Here is a 24397-nt window from a genome sequence, read left to right on the forward strand (position 1 = left end):
CTTAACTATCTATAATGTTATTGATCGTCTTTTGGGCAGATCTTAAGAGGGGGAGGTACCCTCTAAAATGTTTTCAAAGAATGTGACTGAAAATAAACTAAAATACTTTCAGGTTTATATATTCTTGTGAGTGGTCTGTTTAGTTTAAGTATAGTATTTTTCTCTTTTAAACAGTTTATTCTTAAGGCAAGTGTATTAGATAGGCATTGTAAGAGCCAAGCTGCTTCCAGGTGTTCGGATGCAGATAATGTGCTGGGAGAGTGCAGCTGGGACGTTCAGGTGGCCGTCTTTCTGTCACCTGAACGTGCCGGCTGAAGGAGAGCCACGTCTGAGCGAACGCTGGCTCCTGTGGACTGTGGCTGTCTTTCCACTGTTGCTTTCAGGAATTCTCTGAGCCGGAGAATATACCTACAGGAGGAGGGTTGGCTAACTGCTCCTCCTGGTCGGGTTCTCCACTTTCAGGTGGCCACCCAACAGCTGCATTGGGGTAGAATAGGTGGTTTTACAGTCGAGTATTCTGGCCACCTGAAAGTGAGTCAAGTCTCTCGAAACCAGAAAATACACTTAACAGGCATCTACCAATCTTCATAAACGCTGGATATGGGGGGTTTTATTGAATATTACAATAAGCTTGGAGGGGCAGGCCCCTCCAGCCCGGGTAAGAAACCTGCATAGGAGAAGGCCACTCCGATATAAAACCTACGACCCAAGGACCTCGCTGCCACGTCCCAGCTTGCTTGGCCACGGCACACGAACCATGGGTGTAAAGGGTGGGGCCAGTACTGCGCGCACTGCACTCCACCTAAAACCTCCTTTGCGCAGGCCCGAGGACAGGTCCACGTCCTCCCCCTCCACGTCCTCCCCCTCCACGTCCTCCCCCTCCACGTCCTCCCCCTCCACGTCCTCCCCCTCCACGTCCTCCCCCTCCACGTCCTCCCCCTCCACGTCCTCCCCCTCAAAAGATGCTCACAAACTCAAGCTAGCATGCTGGAACATCAGAACCATGCTAGACAAGGCTGACAGCCACCGACCTGAACGTCGGTCTGCCCTCATTGCACATGAACTCCTCAGACTTAACATCGACATAGCCGCTCTCAGTGAAGTCCGCCTGGCAGATGTAGGCAGCCTCCAAGAACGCGGCGCGGGCTACACACTCTACTGGTCTGGCAAGCCTTCGGATGAACGACGCCTATCTGGTGTAGGCTTCATGGTCAAGAGCTTCATTGCCTCCAAACTCGAAAACCTCCCGACAGGCCTCTCGGACCGAATCATGTCCATGCGACTCCCACTTCAAAACAAGCGTCACATCACCCTCATCAGTGTCTATGCTCCAACCCTCCAGGCGGAACCAGCAGAAAAGAACAAGTTCTACACCGACCTGCGCAACCTCATCCAACGTACCCCTACAGCCGACAAGGTTGTCATCCTGGGCGACTTCAACGCTCGTGTCGGCAAAGACTCAGAAACCTGGCCAGGAATCCTGGGCAAGCATGGCGTCGGCAAGTGCAACGACAATGGGCGCCTCCTGTTGGAGCTCTGCGCAGAACAGCGGCTTATGATTACAAACACCCTTTTTCAGCAGAGGGACAGCCTTAAGACCACCTGGATGCATCCCCGATCCAAACACTGGCACCTCCTGGACTACATCCTGGTGCGAGAAAGTGACAAACGAGATGTGCTCCACACCAGGGTCATGCCTAGCGCGGAATGCCACACTGACCACCGGCTGGTTCGCTGCAAGCTCAACCTTCACTTCAAACCAAAGCCCAGGAACAATAAAGCCCCCAGAAAGAGGTTCAATGTTGGAAACCTGCAGTCAGACGAAGCGAGAGGAAACTTCCAGGCAAACCTCAACGCAAAGCTCGACGATGCAACCCGCCTCACGGACCCGTCCCCTGAAACCCTCTGGGATCAGTTGAAGACTACCATACTGCAATCCACTGAAGAGGTACTGGGCTTCTCCTCCAGGAAAAACAAGGACTGGTTTGACGAAAACAGCCAGGAAATCCAGGAGCTGCTGGCAAAGAAGCGAGCTGCCCACCAGGCTCACCTTACAAAGCCGTCCTGTCCAGAGAAGAAACAAGCCTTCCGTCGCGCATGCAGCCATCTTCAGCGCAAACTCCGGGAGATCCAAAATGAGTGGTGGACTAGCCTCGCCAAACGAACACAGCTCAGCGCGGACATTGGCGACTTCAGGGGTTTCTACGAGGCTCTAAAGGCTGTGTACGGCCCCTCACCCCAAGTCCAAAGCCCGCTGCGCAGCTCAGACGGCAAAGTCCTCCTCAGCGACAAGATCTCCATCCTCAACCGATGGTCAGAACACTTCCAATCTCTTTTCAGTGCCAACCGCTCAGTCCAAGATTCCGCCCTGCTCCAGCTCCCTCAACAGCCCCTAAGGCTAGAGCTGGATGAGGTTCCCACCCTGGATGAGACATATAAGGCAATCGAACAACTGAAAAGTGGCAAAGCAGCAGGTATGGATGGAATCCCCCCAGAAGTCTGGAAGGCTGGCGGCAAAACTCTGCATGCCAAACTGCATGAGTTTTTCAAGCTTTGTTGGGACCAAGGTAAACTGCCTCAGGATCTTCGTGATGCCACCATCATCACCCTGCACAAAAACAAAGGCGAGAAATCAGACTGCTCAAACTACAGGGGAATCACGTTGCTCTCCATTGCAGGCAAAATCTTCGCTAGGATTCTACTAAATAGAATAATACCTAGTGTCGCCGAGAATATTCTCCCAGAATCACAGTGCGGCTTTCGCGCAAACAGAGGAACCACTGACATGGTCTTTGCCCTCAGACAGCTCCAAGAAAAATGCAGAGAACAAAACAAAGGACTCTACATCACCTTTGTTGACCTCACCAAAGCCTTCGACACCGTGAGCAGGAAAGGGCTTTGGCAAATACTAGAGCGCATCGGATGTCCCCCAAAGTTCCTCAACATGATTATCCAACTGCACGAAAACCAACAAGGTCGGGTCAGATACAGCAATGAGCTCTCTGAACCCTTCTCCATTAACAATGGCGTGAAGCAAGGCTGTGTTCTCGCACCAACCCTCTTTTCAATCTTCTTCAGCATGATGCTGAATCAAGCCATGAAAGACCCCAACAATGAAGACGCTGTTTACATCCGGTACCGCACGGATGGCAGTCTCTTCAATCTGAGGCGCCTGCAAGCTCACACCAAGACACAAGAGAAACTTGTCCGTGAACTACTCTTTGCAGATGATGCCGCTTTAGTTCCCCATTCAGAGCCAGCTCTTCAGCGCTTGACGTCCTGCTTTGCGGAAACTGCCAAAATGTTTGGCCTGGAAGTCAGCCTGAAGAAAACTGAGGTCCTCCATCAGCCAGCTCCCCACCATGACTACCAGCCCCCCCACATCTCCATCGGGCACACAAAACTCAAAACGGTCAACCAGTTTACCTATCTCGGCTGCACCATTTCATCAGATGCAAGGATCGACAATGAGATAGACAACAGACTCGCCAAGGCAAATAGCGCCTTTGGAAGACTACACAAAAGAGTCTGGAAAAACAACCAACTGAAAAACCTCACAAAGATAAGCGTATACAGAGCCGTTGTCATACCCACACTCCTGTTCGGCTCCGATTCATGGGTCCTCTACCGGCACCACCTACGGCTCCTAGAACGCTTCCACCAGCGTTGTCTCCGCTCCATCCTCAACATCCATTGGAGCGCTTACACCCCTAACGTCGAAGTACTCGAGATGGCAGAGGTCGACAGCATCGAGTCCACGCTGCTGAAGATCCAGCTGCGCTGGATGGGTCACGTCTCCAGAATGGAGGACCATCGCCTTCCCAAGATCGTGTTATATGGCGAGCTCTCCACTGGCCACCGTGACAGAGGTGCACCAAAGAAAAGGTACAAGGACTGCCTAAAGAAATCTCTTGGTGCCTGCCACATTGACCACCGCCAGTGGGCTGATAACGCCTCAAACCGTGCATCTTGGCGCCTCACAGTTTGGCGGGCTGCAACCTCCTTTGAAGAAGACCGCAGAGTCCACCTCACTGACAAAAGGCAAAGGAGGAAAAACCCAACACCCAACCCCAACCAACAAATTTTCCCTTGCAACCGCTGCAATCGTGTCTGCCTGTCCCGCATCGGACTTGTCAGCCACAAACGAGCCTGCAGCTGACGTGGACTTTTTACCCCCTCCATAAATCTTCGTCCGCGAAGCCAAGCCAAAGAAAAAAACAATAAGCTTGCCTTCATTCTTTCAAATGGTTGTTTATCCAACCTAAAAATATAGAGCTAAGTGAAAGGGCTTCAGGAATCAAGCTGCAAGCTGGCTTCCAAAACCACCCTGCTCATCTCTGTAATTGTGTGTGGGCAGGATTCCCAATCCCGTATTATTTCTAGCGCTTGTTTTAAGGACAGAAATAGGCAGAGAACAAAACAGTATACTATACAAATGAGAACTCAGAATTGGTCAATTAGAAGTTACACCACAAAGCACTTCACCATGAGCATCAAGGAATTAGAGGAAAGAGAAGAAGAGATTGTCTTGACCTAACAATGTCGAATTGATTAAAGACCCAGACTAGCTTAATCGTACGGCTTTGCTTCTTTTGATGTTAAGCTTCCTGAGTAATTTCTTCCAAAATACAATTGAACAAAAGCTTTAGGGCATATTTCTGTGTGCTTAGACACATGGCAGTATTTGCTCACGGGAGATGGTGGTCTGGTTTTAGGCTGGACAAGTCCAACTTTTGAGTCTGGCACCACCTCAAGCCGGATGTTAATTTTTCCTCCATTTGAGGGTGTAGGCCCTATACCCCCAAAAGGAGGACAAATTAAGTGGCAAAATCCGCAGGAAGGGCAAGGGGTGGGCTGGGGCGTACTTACTTCTCAACTTGCAGTGTCCCGGGGTTCATAGGCCGTGCGGCCATTTTTTTCTTGCACATATGCCGGTTGGCACTCGCGCGCGATGGATTTTAGTTCCAGGGCAGGCTGGTGCGTGCGCGGTGGGCCCACACACAGACGTTGGTGGGGGGGGGGTGGTGAGGGGAGAGATTCAGGTCAGGGCGCAGGCACATACTTCTGGTGCGAATGATCTTCAGCTGCACATCGCTTCAGTCAATGACGTCGAGTGGGCTGTGGTGTAGAGGCATGTGGCGGGCTTTGATCTTTGAAGGAGGGTGAGTAATTTGTTTTGAAATGCTTTAAGAGAAGCACCATTGGAAAAAGCAAGACTTTTATCGATATTTGCAGAGGACATTATGATAATAGGAGAGTTTAAAATGTAACCAAGGTAAGTACATGTTTTATAGAACTGTTTAGAACCATATAATTCAGGTAATGGTAGTAACATCATTTCAAGTGAATATAAAGGCCTGTCAAACCTCAAAACGTACTCAACTTCATACATTAAAATGGGAATAAGAAGGAGGGATGACTATATCTGAGGAAGAATGGACAATAATATGGAGGTATCAACAGAAGTGACCAGTTCACAGAAATGGAGGGAGTTTAGAAAAATCTAATAAGAATCTTTAATACACTCTCTCAGAAATCCCATTATGATAGTAACCTCCCTGTGTGCTGGAGAAATACAGTGTACAACAGGCCCTTTGGCCCTTGATGTTGTGCCGACCCATCTATCCCTTCCTAAAAAAAAGTACTAAACCCTTCCTACCCCATAACCCTCTATCATCCATGTGCCTGTCTAAGAGTCTCTTAAATGCACCCAATGTTCCAGCTTCCACCACCATCCCCGGCAAGGCATTCCAGACACCCACAACTCTGTGTAAAAAAAAACTTCCCACCCTTAATTTTATACACAAGTCCTCTGGTATTTGCTGATCCTGGTCTAAGAAACAGGTGCTACTGTCCACCCTGTCTATGCCTCTCATAATCTTGTGGACCTCTATCAAGTTCCTCTCATCCTTCTACGTTCCAAAGTGAAAAGTCCCAGCTCTGCCAACCTTGCCTCATAGACTTGTTTCCCAATCCAGGTCACATCCTGGTAAATCTCCTCTGCACCCTCTCCATAGCTGCCACATCTTTCCTATAACGAGGTGACCAGAACAGAACACAATACTCTAAGTGTGGACACCAAAAATTTGTAGAGTTAACATAATCTTTCCTGAATTCAATCCCCCATTAATGAATCCCAGCATCCCATAGGCCTTCTTAACTAACCTATCAGCCTGTGCGGCGACCTAGAGGCATGTATGGATTTGCACCCCAAGGTCCCTCTGTTCATCCACACTCTTAAGTAATTGACCATTAACCCTGTGTTCAGCCCTCTGGTTAGTCCTTCCAAAATGCATCACCTCACACTTATCCGGATTGAAATCTACCTACCACTTTTCTGCCCAACTCTGCATCCTGTCTATATCCTCTTGTAATCTTCGACAACCTTCAACTCGTCCAACATTCATGTCATCCACCAACTTACTGACCCATCTCTTCATCCAGGTCATTTATAAAAATCACAAAGAGCAGGGGTCCCAGAACAGATCCTCGAGGCACTCCACTGGTCACCAGCCTCCAGGTAGAATACTTTCCTTCCTCCATTACACTCTGCTTTCTTCCTACAAACCAATTTTTTAATCCACACAGCTAATTTTCCACTGATCTCATGACTTTCTGGATGAGGGGAACCTTGTAAAATGCCTTGCTAAAATCCACATAGGCCACATCTACCACCCTACCCTCATCAACTTATTTTGTTACCTCCTCAAAAAAACTCATTTAGACTCATGAGGCACAACCTTCCCTTCACAAAGCCATGCTGACTATCCTTGAGTAGACTGTACATACCCAAATGCTCGTAGACCCCATCCTTAAGAATCCTCTCCATTAGTTTACACACCACTGACATTAAGACTCACCGGTCTATAATTCCCATGATCCTCCCTACTTCCTTTTTTAAACAAAGGGTCTACATTTGCTGCTCTCCAATCCTCCAGCACCTCCCCTGTGGCCAAAGAGGATTCAAAGATTGTAGCTACTGCCCAGTTATCTCTTCTCTCACTTCCACAGCAGCCTGGGGACTTATCAATCTTGATGTTTTTGAGAAGATCCAACACTTCCTCTTCCTTAATCTCCACATTGTCCAGCACACAGGCCTGTTCAATTTTGACCTCCCCGTGATCAAGGTCATTTTCTCTTGTGAATACTGCCACAAACTATTCATTAAAGGACCTCTCCAACCTCCAGGCACAAGTTGCCTCCCTTATCCTTTAGTGGCCCCACCTTCATTCTCATCATTCTTCTGTTCTTCACATACGCCTTGGGGTTCTTCTGAAACCAACGTTTCAGGCCTGAGCCCTTCATCAAGGTATGAGCAAAAAGTTTATTCCTTGATGAAGGGCTCAGGCCTGAAATGTTGGTTTATATTTGCTATATAAAAGTACACTGTTTGACCTGCTGAGTTTCTGCAGCACTGTGTTTTTAAAGTACTTGTTAACAGGCCTGTTCGTAGACTAGAGTGAAGACAAAAATCTGCAGATATTGTGATTTGATTACTTTGATGACCACCAAAGTCTCTTCTATGAGGTGGACAACAACTGCAAATCTGCAGATTTTTGGGGTCAAGTGCAATACACACCTGGAGAAACTCAGTAGGTCTATGTAGGAAGGATGTAGGAAGTGTAACCCATGTAATCAGGCCTGGAGTAAGAAAAAAGCTGGCAGACGATGGAAAAAAAGTAGGGGGAGGGGGAGAAGAAGCACAGGTAAGAAGGAATACATTGATCGCAGAGCTTGAGAGCAGCAGGGATAATGAAGGACTCTCACAGAACTCCCTTGGAAGAAAGAACTCCACTTCAGGGTAGGCATCCCCCAAAAAGACTGGAGTGGAGAAGCTGAATGCAACTTACCAAGTAAACTTAGCACCAGAGGACACGAGTACAAAGTGAAGGGAGGAAAGTGCAGGGGAGACATCGGGGTTCGTTATTATTTATACACAGAACTGTGGGTGCCTGGAATGCCTTGCTGGGGGAGGTGGTGGAGGGTGAAATGTTAGTGATCTATCTTTATCTTTGCTACACTGAGATTCTCAAGGATTGTGTTTTTACAGTATTTGCTAACAGACCTGCTTGTAGGGGCATAACAGAGAGTCACATAAAAAAAGAGGTTTAAGAGGTAGGAAAGGTTTTGTGTTTTTTTTTGGGTGGGAAAATGTCCGGTGACACAACATCGAGAGCAGTACTATAGTGTGTTATGTTCTAAACGTCTTGGTCAACATGATCTTGCCCACATTCTAATGCAGTTGAATTGCCATGTGTGTTGACATGTGGTGAAACATTTGTTTGGCTCGCTATCCAGGCAAATCAACACATAGTTAAGTACAACAGGAAGTGCAAAATAAAGCAAAAAGTTCAGTAAGGCAGTGCATCATTCACAATGCAGGAATCTATGAGAACAAGAGATCGTTTGCAGAGACAAGGTCCTTTCAAGATTCTGATTGCAGCAGTCAAGAAGCTGTCTTTGAATCTGGGGATAGGTACAGTAAAATCCCTGTTATCCAGAATTCAAGCAAATGGCAGCCTCAAGCTACCAGATAAATAAAAATTGCGGAAAATATATAGGTAAGCAAATACACAAGTTTGTCAATCTCACTCCCTCAGAATGCCCGGCCCTTCACTCTCTCTGCACAAATCCGAACCTCACCATCAAACCTGCACACAAGGGTGGTGCACTGATCTCTAGCTGTCCGAAACCAGGTGACAACTCTCAGTCACCACCTCCAACAGGACCCCACCAGAACACACCAAACCACTGTATCCTGCACCATCTCTGAACTCGTCACTCCCAGTCACCTCCCTGGCACGGCCTCCAACCATATTGTTTCCCGACCTCCGTACCACTTGTTCCTACGTCCGACCAAAGATAAACAAACCCTTTTGTCCCGGCAGACCCATCGTGTCCGCATGTTCCTGCCACACCAAATTGGTCTCCCCTTACCTTGATCTGTTTTGTCCCCCTGGTCCAGTCCCTCACCACCTACATCTGGGACACTTCACACACCCTCCATCACTTCAACAACTTCCAGATCCCTGAATACGATCGCCTCATCGAAATCCAATCCCTATACACCTCCATTCCCCATAATGAAGGCCTCAAAGCCCTTCTTTCTTTCTGGACATTAGAAGCAACCAGCCCCCTCCACAGCCGCCATCCGCCGGCTGGCAGAACTTGTCCTCACCCTCAATATCTTCTTTGATTCATCCCACTTTCTCCTGGATAAAGGGGTAACCTTGGGTATCCGCATGGGCCCCACCTATGCCTGCTTTTTTGTTGGCTATGTGGAGCAATCCATGCTACAAGTCTACATAGGCAAGGCCCTTCAACTCTTCCTCAGCTCATTGACTTCATCCACTTTACTGTCAACTTCCACCCCAACCTCAAATTCACATGGTCCCTTTCCTCAATCTCTGCCTCCACCCCAGGAGACAAACATCTTCCTCAAACCAACCAACTCCCACACCTACCTCGACTATACCTCTTCCCACCCAGTGCCCTGCAAGGATTCCATTCCCTTCTCTCAATTCTTCCGTCTCCATCGCATCTGCACCCAGGACAAGGACATCCATGCCAGATCATCAGAGATGTCCTCCTCCTTCAAACAACATGGCCTTCCCTCTACCACCATCAACTCCACACTCACCCACATATTCTCCATTACCCACACATCTGTCCCGGTTCCCTCCACCCCCATTCACAGGATTCCCCTTGTCCTCATCTACCAGCCCCAATATCCAACACATCCTCCTCTAATATTTCCACCACCTCCTACGTGATCCCACCTCTAGATACATATTCCCCTCTCCTTCCCTCTCTGCCTTCTGCAGGGACCGCTCCCTATGTGACTCCCTTGTCCACTCCTCTCTCCCCACCAAACATCCCCTTGTTTGCAGGAGATGCTCCACTTGCGCCCACACCTCCTCCCTTAGAACCATTCGGGCCCCCAAACAGTCCTTCCAAATGAAGCAACATTTCACTGATGAATCTACAGGGGTCATCTACTGCAGTCTCTACATTGGAGGGACTGGACGCAGACTGGGAGATCACTTTTCTGAGCACTTCAGTTCTGTAGCCACAATCATGTGGATCTCCCAGTGGCCACCCATTTCCATTCTCCATCCCATTCCCTTGCTGACATGTCTGTCCATGGTCTCATGCACTGCCAGACGGAGACCATGGACAGAACAATGGAGGAACAACACCTCATCTTCCACCTGGGCACTCTCCAACCAGATGGCATTAATAGCTACTTTTCTGGCTTTCTCATTAAAATCCCCACCCCTTTCTTCTCTGTTATCTCTCCTTTCCCTGTCTCCTTTTGCACAGACATGATAAATTCTCACCTAGTCCCTTATCATATCCAAATAACACCTCCTGTTGGTCTGGATTCCTCCCCCATTGTTTAAATTCTGAGATTTTCTGATATATCCTATGTGATTTTTCCTTGAAGAAGGGCTCAGGCCCAAAACATTGGCAATATATCTTTGTCTCCTTTAGATGCTAAAAAGACCCGTGGAGTTCCTCCAGCCTTTTGGTGTATTTACTTAAAATTGGCGCTATCTAGCGGTCAGTCCACCAATCACGCAGTCTCAAGCAAATGGCAAATACACTTATCCAGCAACTATCACTCCCCATTGGTGTTGGATACCAAGGGTTTTTACTGTATTTCCAAACTTGTGTATTTTTTTACTGACAAAAGAAAAGCGAATAAGACTGGGGTAGGACAAGTTCTTTATTGTGTTGGCTGTTGCAGATATTGGCTAGTTTCGCTCCAGTTAGTTTAAAAGCAGCGTCGGAAGCAGGAAGACATTTGTCCTCGGAGATTTGCATACCCTCCTCAGCAGTTGCCCTCCATTTGGAAACTTAAAAATTAAAACATGAAATTGTGAGGGACAGTTCCTAGTATCACATAGATGCCTTAAATGATTGCCTGACCCATCTTTGCAACGTGACATCCCTCACTCACAGCACAGCAGCCAGGCAAGGTGCGAAATGATTTTGATTTTAGGCATTGTTTGGGATTAACAAAAGATATGCTTTTATAAATGGTGTTACAACCTGCAAAATGACTGGCAGGCACAGCACAAATGAGCATTTGTTCGGTTGTCACATCCAATGTATTAAATGCATTCAATGTGATCCTGGCTGCTTCCAAATCCCAGGCCCCTTGCAATTAATACCAACAAGCCATCTGCCTTCCCAAATACTTTCTACACTCAAATGCTGACAATTCACACACCAGAACACCTCACTCTCTTTGTGATTCATTGATTTGCAATCTCTTCCATTTAAATAATATGCATTTTGATTCCTCTTCCCAGAATGCTCGGCCTCACATTAAACTCCATTTGCCACACTTTTGCCCACCCACTCAACTCATACCCGGTCGGAGGCAGAGTCCGAATGTCCTCAGTTAGAACACCCTTGACCTATATCATCAGCGTACCTGGATGCTTTACACTCTGCTCCCTTCCTCAATTCATCCACATACTGTAAAATCCCTGGTTTCCAGCACCCACAGGGATTGGTAGACGGCAGATATGTGAATTTTCCGGTTGCTTGAGACTCACTCTGACAATGTCTAAGTAATACACCAACATTAAGAATAAACAGTTTAAAAGACAGTGCAAAAGGTAAAGTGATTTGAAACAAATCCAATTTGTAGTCCTTAATTATGTAAAATTAATTTTAATCAAGTAATTCCCGTAACTTAAAAAATTTAAATTCAAACCCCGGTCACTGGCGCCATAACAGCGTTGTACTAACCGCTACGCTAACCATGCCGCTGTCATAATTAAGCCCCTCCAAGTTTGCAGGTAAACCTTTACTAATATATTTAAGATAAATATTCTAATCAGGCAGGGATAGGGAAACACTTTGGGTGAGTCGCCCCAGCAGTGAGTGGCATCAGCCGGCGCTTCATCCTGGGCACCGCCATTTTATTGGAACTTTATTCAAACAGCTCCTGCGGGCAGGACACGACCGGGTCACTCCGCTGGCTGAATGTTTGCTCGCATCTTCACCAAGGCCTTGTGTGTTGCTTCGGAGAACATTTACTTTTACAATTTCAAACTTTTATTTACAATTTTATTCATTATTTTTACTTTAATTGCATTTATTCGTTAATTTCCTCGTTTTTTTTTGCCGGTTGCTTGAATTCCGTTTAACGGGCATTTTACTGTACACATAAAATAGTTGTGGGCAATGCACCAATATTTTCCAGCCTGCAAAGACTTCATTTACAAATGCAGCTATCCATTGAGTACTGACTCAAGGTCATGTTCCGCTTTCGTTGGACAACACTACCCAGGGCAATGAACCAAGATTATTTCAATGAACAAATAAAACAACCCAACAATTCTCATACTGATCTCAGGATGATCAGAGATCAAACCTCAAACGTGATATTAGTCTGATGTTGGAATAGAACAGATTGTATTCCTTTGCCTTGAAAGGCTACTCATTAGTGTTTTCTGATCTTGGTAAGACACTGAAGTTGAGGTGCACTCTTCATCGATGGCAGAATTGTGTAACAATTGAAGGAATGCATAATTACATCCACAATCATCACCTCTGAAATGCACGGGAATATTAACGACAGTCCAGTCAAAGTTACCCGGTTCAAATTTATTGTCAGAGTACATCCCTGAGATTCTTTTTCCTGTGGGTGAGACAGTGTTACTACTTATTGGTACCAGACATCAGTCAGAACGCTCTCCATCTGTGGAAGTTTTCGAGAGTCTTCGGTGACGATACCGAACCTCCTCAAACTCCTCACGAAGTGTCGCCGCTGGCCAGCCGTCTTTGTGATTGCGTCGACACGGAGCCTCCAGGGCAGATCTTCAGAGATGCTGACACGCAGGAATTCGAAGTTCTTGACCCTCTCTGCAGCTGATCCCTCAAATGAGGACTAGTTTGTGTTCTCCTGAAGTCCACATTCATCCCTTTGGTTTGGCTAACAGTGAGTGCAAGGGTGTTGGTGTGACACCACTCAATGAGCTGATCCATCTTCCTTTTATACACTTCCTCATTGCTATTTGTGATTCTGACACAGACACCTTCCAAACACACAAACAATAGCTGACAAAGTCCATTAAAAAACTGATAGTATATATTGATTTTTTTTTTCTTTAATTTGTATTCCATAGAACACTACTGCTCAGAAAACAGGCCATTCAGCCCTTCAGGTCTATGCCAAAATATTATTCCCCTAGTCCCAGTGACCTATTCCCAGTACATAACCCTCCAGAGGTCTCCCATCTATGTACCTACCCTAGTTATTCATTCCATACTCCCACCACTCTCTAAGTGAAGTTCCCCCTAAACCTTTCACCCTAAAGCCATGTCCCCTCTCATATTTATCTCCCCTACTTGCATTTACTGTCTATACCCCTCAATTTTGTAAACCTCGATCAAATCTCCCCTCATTCTTCTCCGCTCCAAGGAATAAAATCCTATCCTAACCTATTTAATCTTTCCCTGTAGCTCAACTCCTGAAGACCTGGCAACATTCTCTGCAATCTTTCAGTCTTACTGATACAGAACAGATACTGACCAGAACTGCGCACTCCCACCACTCACTATCCAGGAATTCCCATTGATCTCCAACAGAAACTCTGCCTCTTAGCGTGGGCTAGTATTCATGGTATAGCTGCAAAGCTCTCTTAAAATAGCTACAATAACAAAGGTGCCCCACTGTTCGTGTCTGATGTCACCACTTTAAATGCAGCCTTTAAATATCAGACTTGTAGCATTTCAAAGATTCCAAACGGAAGGAGGCTTCTTCGTTGTACTTTATTACAAAGATCTGACACTGTCCCTCACACTTTGAACTTGCGTAATAGAGACGTGGTAGCCACAGCATTTATGTAGGTTGTACCTCTTTAATCCAGCAACGTTGGGACCTGGCCAGAAAATGGCGGAAAACATAAATTGACCCCTAAGGGATTCCCCCTATGTAAACATATCAAAGGTAGAACAAAGCTTAAAACAGGAAATAATACTGTGGGCCGGCGCGGTTAGTGCAAGGCCTTTACCGCGCCAGCAATCGGAACGGGCTTCAAGACCAGTTTGTACTAACAGCGGCAGATTCAAACGTGCCAGACCACATAGCGCCAGATAAGAGAGGTACAACCTGCACATAACAAAGAGGAGCAGAAATTGGCCGTCCGGCCTGTCAATCCTGCTCCGCCATTCAATGGAATCATGGCTGATCTGATGATAGGCGCATCTACCTGCCTTTTCCCCCTATGCAAAAATATATCCAACCTTATCTTAAATTTATTTACTGAGGTCGCCTCCACTGCTTCAATGGGCAGCGAATTCCACAGAATCACTGCCCTCTGGGAAAAGCAGTTCCTCCTCATCTCCATCCTAAATCCACTACCCTGAATCTTGAGGTTATGTCCCCTAGTTCTGGTCTCCCCCACCAATGGGAACAACTTGCTTACCTCCATCTTATCTATTCTTTTCATAAATTTATACATTTCAACAAGATCCCTCTCTTTCTTATAAATTCCAGCGAGTACAGTCCCAGACAACTCAATCTCTCTTCATAGGCTAACCCCCTTATCTCTGGGATCAACTGAGTGAACTTCCTCTGCACCGCCTCCAAAGCCAGTACATCCTTCCTCAAGTAAGGAGACCAAAATTGTATGTGGTATACTCCAGATGTGGCCTCATATCAATGAGCAATAAAGAGCGGGGTAAATAAAATATAAACTACCAGTTCTATGATGGTCTCATCATAACAGCATCGCTGTATTTACGTGCAATTCAACAAAATGCACAGCTCATCTCATCCCCACATAACATTCCATCTGCGAACACGTGATAATTAGCAGGGTCACAGCAAGAAAGACTATTTTTTTAATTAATTTCTTAGATCTGGGAGTTACTGACTCTCCCAGCATTAACTGCCCATCCTGTTGGCCCTTGAACAGAGTGGCTTACCAGTCCACTTCAGAGAGCATTTACATCAACCATATTGATGGGTCTGCAGTAAAATTCAATGTTGGAGAAGCTCAGCAGATCAAACAACGTCGTTCATATAGCAAAGATAAAGATACACAACAAACGTTTCAGGATTGAGCCCTTCAGTCAACAAAATGTAGGCAGGCGCCCAAACAAAATAGAGTTGAGGTCTGGCGCACTGACCTGCCGAGGCCAGACAACAGCTCTCTGACACCTCCTCATACCTTACCCCTTCAACAGATCCCACCACAGAACATCAAGCCAGTAGGCCTTTTCACACCGCAATGTAAAATGAAAATTCCCAGGAAATCCTGCCGGGCACCTTCCCGTGAACCTGCGGTGTGAAAAGGTCAGCCTGGGAATTTTAAACAGGTCCGTGGCCCTACTTCATAGGTAGGGCCGCAGCCCCGGGAAATTTTCCTGGTCCACCCTCTCCCTGCGGTGTGATAAGGCAAATGGCCAAGCAGGGGAAGCCTCGTTCATGTGTTGTGTGCAGGGTGGAAGGGGTCCTCAGGGATAGATCACATCGACCATATATGTCGGTGTACAGGATGACCCATATACAGATAATTCCCCCAGATTTTCCACCTAAAATGTAAGTTTTATGCTACACCCTTTGTATAGGATAACTCCCAAGTCTGGCACTTGACCAGTGAAGTGATGTTGTCACAATATTTTAATACCAGATTACCCTGTAAAGGTTTTAATTTTATTAACATGTTTTAAAATAAACCACTGTTGGCTCCTATAACAGGCCATTTAAGGCCTGTACAGAACCAATGGCAGTCAGACTGGGCAGGTAGACCCCGTGGGGGAGCACTGAGACCTCGTTGGACATGCGCAAGTTTTCCCCACTGGACAGGCAATGTGTGCGTATTCTCTCCACTCTCACCATTCGCATGAAGCTGAATCGAGTTGTCAGCGCTGGGAAGGTGCGCTGAGGGCCTGACCGAGACACTTGCCGTGGAGGTGAATCAGGTTGTCAGAACTAGGAAGGTGGCAGAGCGTGCCTAGCATCTGATGGGACACTCGCTTCGGAGCTGATGGGATGGGGATCAGATACGGAGGAGGAGGTTAAGATGCCAGTGCTGTCAAGGTCCAGATTTTAGACCTGGCATGTATTGCAACATGACTTTGAAGCAACATTTTTAAGATTTGTTGATCATCCCATACACCAGCATATAGGGTAACTATCAGCCAGAACTGAGAGACATTTTTATGTCAGAGAAATTGTTTACGTTTGCAGAGATCCAGGCATTGTCTCAGTTTAACAGCACGCCCAGAATTATGGCAGCTGTGATAGCCCCGCACTTGCCCAGCACTCCACTGGAGACTACGGAGTCAGTCTCCGGAGCAAGATTTAACCCCCAGCTTTATAAGAGGTATGTGGCATTCGTTGTTTCGCACTGCCGATAACGTCAGAAATTGCACCTTGCACGGGCACATGCAAAAACTGTACAAAACCTCCAGGCGAGATGAGACATATGGAAAGCACAAAACCACGGCTCCCAAACAGGTTTGTTGACACGGCAAGAGCAAAGCCAAGAGGAGAAAAAAGTTCTAAAAGGGAACTGGCATTTGACAGCAAGATGACACATGGCAGCTGGTTTGAATCTTGATCCAAGCATTCAATTATTTATGACTTTTAAAGATTAGGTGCATCATTTAATCACTATTCAGGTTCCCAGATCACCTTCCTCTTTCAGCATCTGAATATATAGAAACCAGAGTCAATAAAACTCCACCTTTTCATGAAGCTTTTTTCCTTTTAAACATGCATTTAAGTTAGTTGATATTGCTTAGGATTTCATAGATGAACTGCAATCGACCCATGCATTGAGTTGTATTTCTGCTCCATTGGATAACACCCCCTCCCCCCTTCCATCGAAACCATTGTGCTCTTTTCTTTGCATTTGTGAAGCTTTGTCCATTCACCTTATGATATCACAACACAATTTCCCTGCGATCCGGAATTCAAGCAACCAGCAAAAAAAGTCTCGGAAAATAACTACGCACGTTTAAAATTGGCGCGCCTGTGATTGATTCTCCAACCCATGCAAATAGCCATCTCAAGCAACTGGAAACTACACTTATCCGGCATCTACCAATCCCCAAAGATGGTAGATACCAGGGGTTATACTGCATTACCTCCTAAGCCTCCTTCAGTCCAAGGAAACAGGTTCTAGTCTGTCCAGCCCCCCTTATTACTCAAACCCTCCAGTCCTGGTAACAGTAAACCTAACGGATTTTACAACATCCCACGAGCTTTACAGTCTAGATTGATTTTTAATTACTTGAATTTAAATTCCCAGCTGACATAAAGTTTATATTCGGGCTTTTGGATCAAAGTTCCGGAACTCCGCCTGCCCAATAACTCTGCCTATCCGGGGAAAAAAACAATCATCCAAGCAGTGGAATGAGCCCGTAACCTTTTGATTTAGAGAGGAAGGACAAAGAGTTGCCCATAACTGACATAACAAGTCATATTGCAAATAAAAAAACTTGGCTTTGAATAATTATTTTAGTTACAAAGACCAAAGGGAACTGAACACAAAATAGGACATATTAAAGAAGGGTGATTTAACGCTTAAGGTCAGGTGAGATCAGTAAGTTTCCAATTACAGATAAACAAACCTTTATCCGGACATCTAAAATCCGGAAAGCTCCAAAAGCCGGCATTTTTTTCCTGGTGCTGGCCCAGTGGAGGGAGAGAGAGAGAGACAGCAGCGCGACTCGGGCGGGCGGGAGGAGGAGAGAGAGACGGCAGCGTGACGTGGGCGGATGGGGGGAGGAGAGAGAGATGGCAGCGCGACTCGATGGGCAAGGGGGGAGAGAGATGGCAGCATGACTCAGGTTGGCGAGGGGGAGAGATATGCCAGCGCGACGGGTGAACGGGTGGGGGAGGGAGATAGCAGCGTGACTCGGGTGGGTGAGGAGGGAGAGACACCAGCGTGACCGGAAGGGGGTGGATTTGGCAGCACAATTTGGATGGGCTTAAATCTGGGGCATTGGCTTTTGTTCTGAAATCCGGAAAAATCCGAAATTTGGAACACACTGTCCCACAAGAATCTGTTATCTGAAAACATTTTCAGTGGCAACATGACAAGCTGAAAAAAAATTTTGCCCGATGTTCTCATAGAAACATAGAAGATAGGAGCAGGAGTAGGTCATTCGACCCTTCGAGCCTGCTCCGCCATTCAACGAGATCATGGCTGATCTTAAAGTTCAGTACCCCGTCCCTGCCTTCTCTCCGTAACCTTTAATACCCTTATACTGAAGAAATAGATCTAATTCTCTCTTAAATATATTCAGTGAACCTGCCTCTACTGCCCTCTGTGGCAATGAATTCCACAGATTCACCACCCTCTGGGTCAAGAAATTCCTCCTCATCTCGGTCCTAAATGGTTTGCCTATTATCCTCAAACCATGGCCCCGGGTTCTGGATTTTCCCATCTTTGGAAACATCCCATCTGCATCCATTCTGTCCAGTTCTGCTAGAATTTTATAGGTCTCTATGAGATCCCCTCTCAATCTTCTAAACTCCAGGGAGTACAATCCCAATTTGTGCAATCTTTCCTCATAAGTCATTCCAGGTATCAGCCTGGTGAATCGCCTCTGCACTCCTTCCATTGCAAGAACATCCTTCCTTAGATCAGGTGACCAAAATTGCACACAATACTCCAGGTGGGGTCTCACCAAGGCCCTGTACAGCTGCAGTAAGGTATCCTTGTTCCTAGACTCAAACCCTCTTGATATGAAGGCCAACATACCATTTGCCTTTTTAACCGCCTGCTGTACCTGAATGCTCGCCTTCAGAGACTGGTGTACAAGTACCCCAAGGTCTCTCTGCACTTCCCCATCTCTTAATCTATTGCCATTCAAATAGTAATCTGCCCTCCGGTTTGTATTACCAAAGTGGATAACCTCACATTGATCCACATTGTAGTGCATTTGCCATGGATCTGCCCATTTATCCAATTTATCCAAATCACACTGGAGCTTCCTGACCCCCTCTTCCATGCACACAACCCCTCCTAGCTTAGTGTCATCTGCAAATTTGGAGATATTACATCCAATCCCCTCATCCAGATCATTAATGTAAATTGTGAACAGCTGGGGTCCCAGTACAGATCCCCATGGCACCCCACTGGTCACCGCCTGCCACTCAGAAAACGAGCCATTTATCCCAACTCTCTGTCTTCTACCTGCCAGCCAGTTCTGAATCCACATCAATACCTTGCCACCAATCCCATGAGCCTTGATTTTGTAAGCCAGTCGTTTATGCGGGACCTTATCGAAGGCCTTTTGGAAGTCCAGGTACACCACATCCACTGGCTCTCCCCCATCTATTTTACCTGTCACCATCTCAAAGAATTCCAATAGATTTGTCAAGCACGATTTACCTTTTGTAAATTCACGTTGACTCTGTCCGATCCCTTCTCTGCTAGTCATATGCTCCGCTATTACATCCTTAATAATGGATTCCATCATTTTGCCCACTACTGATGTAAGGCTCACCGGCCTATAATTCCCTGCTTTTTCTCTACCCCCCTTTTTAAATAGTGGGGTAGCATTAGCTACCCTCCAATCCATGGGTACTGATCCTGAGTCTATCGAGTTCTGGAAAATAATTCTTAAAGCATCTGCTATCTGAATGGCCACTTCCTTAAGTACCCTAGGATGTAGATTATCAGGCCCTTGGGATTTATCTGCCTTCAATCCCATCAATTTCCCCAAGACCATGTCCTTAGAGATACTGATTTCTTTCAGTTCCTCCCTTGCATTAGTCTCTATGTTTCCCAACATCCTTGGGAGGTTATTTGTATCCTCTCTTGTAAAAACAGAACTAAAGTAAGAATTTAATTGGTCTGCCATTTCCTTTTTCCCCATTATATATTCCCCTGATTCCGACTGCAAGGGACCTACTCTGGATTTCACCAATCTTTTCCTCTTGACATATTTATAAAAGCTTTTGCAGTCGGTTTTTATATTTGCCGCGCTCTTTCTGGTTTTTTACTTTCGCTGCCTAACCTAACTTTTCCTGTTTTATCTTTTCTGTCTTTTGCCCTATCATACAGGTTCCCACCCCCCCTGCCAAATTAGTTTAAACCGCACCCGACGGCTGTACCAAACCTAGCTGCCAATATATTGACCCCTTTTGAGTTTAGGTGTAACCCATCCTTCTTGTAGAGGTCATGCCTTCCCCAAAAGAGATCCAAGAAGCCAAAACCCTGTCCTTTACACCAGCCCCTCAGCCACACATTCATTTTTCTTAACCTTCCATTTTTGTCCTCAGTTGCACTTGGCACAGGTAGCAAACCAGAGATCACCACCCTGGCTGTCCTATTTCTTAGTTTCTGTCCTAGCTCTCTGTAATCCTTTTTCAGTACTTCCTCCTTTTTATCTATGTCATTGGTACCCACATGTACCAAGACATCAGGCTGTTCGCCTTCCCCTTTTAGAATACCCTGGACCCGATTTGAGATATCCTGCACCCTTGCACCAGGGAGGCAGCACACCATGCGGGCATACCTATCTGGCTCACAGAATCTCCTGTCTGTATTTCTGACAATGGAGTCCCCAATGACCACTGCATTCCTCTTCACCATGTGGAGCTCTGACGTACTGCGAGCACCAGTTTGGAAACATCAGTGAGAGACTGGAGGAAGCCAGCAGGTCAGGCAGCGCATGGGGAGATTGTCCCCATTTCAGGTAACTCCTCCCCCTCTCTCTTTCCGTTTCTTCTTTACCCTCCACTGTACTTGGTTCTCCGCTGTCCCAGCGTCATCAAGGAGAGCGGCCTCCTAGGCAGGAGTAGGGACCTCGGGCAGGATTGATGACGGTGGTGGGGATCGGCGATAGCCGATACAAGTATTCTGCTGATGCTACTGGGCTACTTAACATCATTTCTCAGTTATCTGAAAAATGCATTTAACAAATACACGTCCAGTCCTGAGCATTTCAGATAATTGGAAATGTACTGTACAAGCTAGAGGACACGAGTTAAAGGGAACATGAGGGGGAACTTTTTCACACAGGATGGGGGTGTGGAACGAGCTGCCAGTTAAAGTGGTGAATGCAGGCTCAACATTAACATTTAAGAAAAAAATTGGACGGGTACATAGATGTCTGGCTGCAGATCAATGGGACTAGGCGGAATAATAGTTCGGTACAGACTAGAAGGTTGTCACCATGCCCAGTCTCCAGCATTTCCACTGGCAGGAGCCATCATTTCCATCTCATAGATGTTGTGCAGCAGATATTTACAGTAGGGAGAAAAATATGGGAGGGTGGGGGGGTGGAATTCCAAATGGAAATATGAGGGGTATAAAATCCTTGGCACATTTTCCCTTACAAAAAAAATATTAACTGGTTAATAAAGTTAATGACACACATCGCAAATAGCAGACTATTCATTTAGCGTTTTGTCCGTGAGTATTCAACAATTTACCGTAAAACTAGATGAAAATATTAGTGCAAAGAAGTTCTTACCTAATCGCAGTTCTCCGAAATTGCCGCATCCAATCTTCTTGCCAACCCTAAAATTCGGTCCAACCATAAGAACCCCTGATGACTGGTTTGAGCCGGGCCGGTTGCCATATGGACTCCGTCCAGACTGTTTGCTCGATCGCCGCGGTTCCTCGGCCTTCTCCTTCTCACGCTCTCTGCTCGTCCGACTAGATTCCATAGCAGCGGGATGGTCACGGCTGAACGACGGAGGTCCAGAACGCTTTTGCAAACGCTGCCAGTAGGGTAGGCAATGCGGAGTCCCTCAGTGCAGTCAAAGACCGTCATTGAACAGCATGGTAATCTTCAGATCCAATAGCCCTCCATACCCTTACTGACAGAAAACAAATCAGATGCTTTTGTCTTCATGGGTGCATTTCACTCACATTGGATGTGTGGAAACAAACTCTGAAAATCAAAAGCAAATTCAATCAATTCTTCATTCTTTCTTCAACTGCACTATAAAAAGAACATTTATAACATTAGATTGGACAATTTCTTGATATGTTCACATTTGCACATCCAGACCAATTCTAGTTAAACACGTGCACAGATATTACACCAGGACCATAATTTCAATGCCCATTGGAAGGTCTCCAGCTGCAGATTTCAGGTTTATTTTCAGAGTATATATATGGCATCACATACAACCCTGAGATTCTTTTTCCTGCGGGCGAGGCAGAATTACCACTGTAGTGCAAAAAAACTGTACTCAACATACACGTAAACAAATAAAGAAATGTAAACAAACTGTGCAATACAAAGATAGAAAAAAAATTAATAAAAAGTAAGAGCCCTTAAAAGAGTCCCCGATTGAGTCTGGTGTTGAGGAGTCTGACAGCAAAGGGGTAGCAGCTGTTCCTGAACCTGCTGGGGCGAGTCTTGTGGCCCCTACACCTGATGGCAGCAGCGAGTGGTGGGGATCCTTGATAATTACTGCTGCTCTCCGACGGCAGCGTTTCCCTGCATATGTCCTTGATGGTGGGGAGGATTTTGCCTGTGAGGTCCTGAGCTGTGTCCGCTGGCTTTACGCTCAGGGGTATTGGTGTCCCAAGTCCTGACCGTGATGCAGCCAGTCAGCACACTTTCCACCACACATCCTTAGAAATTTGCCAGGGTTTCTGGCGTCATACCAAATCTCTGCAAACTCCTGAGGAAGTAGAGGCTCTGACGTGCTTTCTTCATGACGCCATTTGTCTGATGGGTCCAGGAAAGATCCTCCGAGATAGTGACTCCCAAGAACTACCAAAGCTCAGAGCTGAAGCTTTAATATACAAACTGCACCAGAAATGTTTAGCAAGCTCACTGAAAGTAAATTAATCAGGATGGTCTTAAGCCTTTATTTTTAAGACAGAAGAAGACTGAGAAAATAATAGTGCTTTTAAATACAAGTTTATTGTCACCTGAGTGTATAACCCAATGAAACAGTATTCTCTGGTCCTTGGTGCAGACACACAATTAAACATAACACACATACAGACAAATACATATGCAGTACAAGTATTTCATCTACACAAATAAATAAACAAGTATTACTTATACGCGAATCTCACGTTTCGTGTGAGCGGTTCCTTTAGTCATTCAGAAGAATGACACAAGACTTCAAAGGCAGAATGGTTCGCGCAACGATATTCCATCATCAATTACTTTGTGAGGAGTTTGAGGAGGTATGTCATGGAAGACTCTCAAAAACTTATATACAGGTGGACCGTGCAGAGCATTCTGGCTGGTTGCATCGCTCTCTGGTACAGAGAAGCTCGGGACAAGAAAAAAACTAGGGTTGTTAACTCGGCCTGCGACATCACGGTCACCAGTCTTGGCTCTATCAAGGACATCGACGTCTTAAGAAAGCAGCCTCTATCCTCAAGGGGGGACCCCCCCCTACTACCCAGGCTGTGCCCTCTTCACTCTGCTACCATCGGGGGGAAAAGGTACAGGAAACTGAAGACCCTCTACTAACAGATTCCTGAATGGTCAATGAACCACTTTCTCTTTTCTCTCCCACTTTGTTTATTTTGTAAGGTGTTTTATATAAATGTTTGCATTCTGAGGCTGCCACAAAACATCGAATTTTGTGACATGATCATGGCAATAAATTCTGACTCTGACCCAGGTTTGTATCTGGTGCTGTCTGTAAGGTTTGTATGTTCCCCGCCACCGATTTCCTCCGTGCACTGCAATTTCCTCCCACCCTCCAAACACATACTGGGATTGTAAATTAACTGGTATATTTTGGGGGCCATGGTCTCGTGGGCCAAAAGGCCCCGTTACCATGCTGTAAGTCCAAATCTAAAGACAATCCAAAATGTTACTGGAATGGTTAGAAACATTCTGCCAGTCTGGTCAACGTGAATAGATCTCCAAGGAAAACCAAGATACATGCACAAAGGTGAAAGGAACAAGTTTAGATGATGAAACTACAGTTCAATGTAGATCTGCAAGATGTATATTAGCCGAGAAAGGGTCAGTACAAACTAGTATGCGACCCCCATTTGTGTCCATGAGGCCAAAAAATGGAGCAACTTAAGATTCCTCACACTTCATTGCTGTTCATCAAAAGCTTTCCAAGTTATAGCTCTTGGATCACTGGAGTCTCCCCCTCCCCATTGGCGTGATCTTCCGGGATTGTTGTCTGAAGAGGGTGCGCAAAATCATTGAGGACCCCTTCCACCCTGCACACAGCATCTTTCAGCTGCTCCCGTCGGGGAAGAGATACAGGAGGATCAGAGCCGGCACCACCAGGCTGAGGAACAGCTTCTTCCCACGGGCAGTGAGAACGCTGAACGACCAAACGAACTGCTCACTCACACTGACCATCTGAGCTTCTCATATTCATGAATCAATATTTATTTACTTGTCTCGATGAAATATTTGATCTGCATGTTTGTCTATACATGTTGTGTGCCTGCAGGTTTTCAGC

At 46.1% G+C, this 24397-nt stretch overlaps 1 protein-coding gene across 7 annotated transcripts in view; it reads right to left on the reverse strand.

Moving 5' to 3' along the window:
- The window catches only part of LOC138745577 (casein kinase I-like), a 168879-nt gene that overhangs the window by 109175 nt on the left and 35307 nt on the right, over nucleotides 1-24397 (reverse strand). For 6 of the 7 annotated variants that reach the window (XM_069902762.1, XM_069902761.1, XM_069902757.1 and 3 more), the window contains exon 2: nucleotides 21463-21885. In XM_069902762.1, coding sequence (XP_069758863.1) covers nucleotides 21463-21658 — 196 coding nt within the window. In that variant the 5' untranslated portion in view covers nucleotides 21659-21885. Of the gene's footprint in view, nucleotides 1-11443; nucleotides 11579-21462; nucleotides 21886-24397 lie in introns of those variants that run through there. The other variant, XM_069902763.1, reaches the window with a different exon arrangement.

The sequence above is a fragment of the Narcine bancroftii genome, chromosome 11 (assembly GCF_036971445.1).
Source record: "Narcine bancroftii isolate sNarBan1 chromosome 11, sNarBan1.hap1, whole genome shotgun sequence".
Lineage (NCBI taxonomy): Eukaryota > Metazoa > Chordata > Chondrichthyes > Torpediniformes > Narcinidae > Narcine > Narcine bancroftii.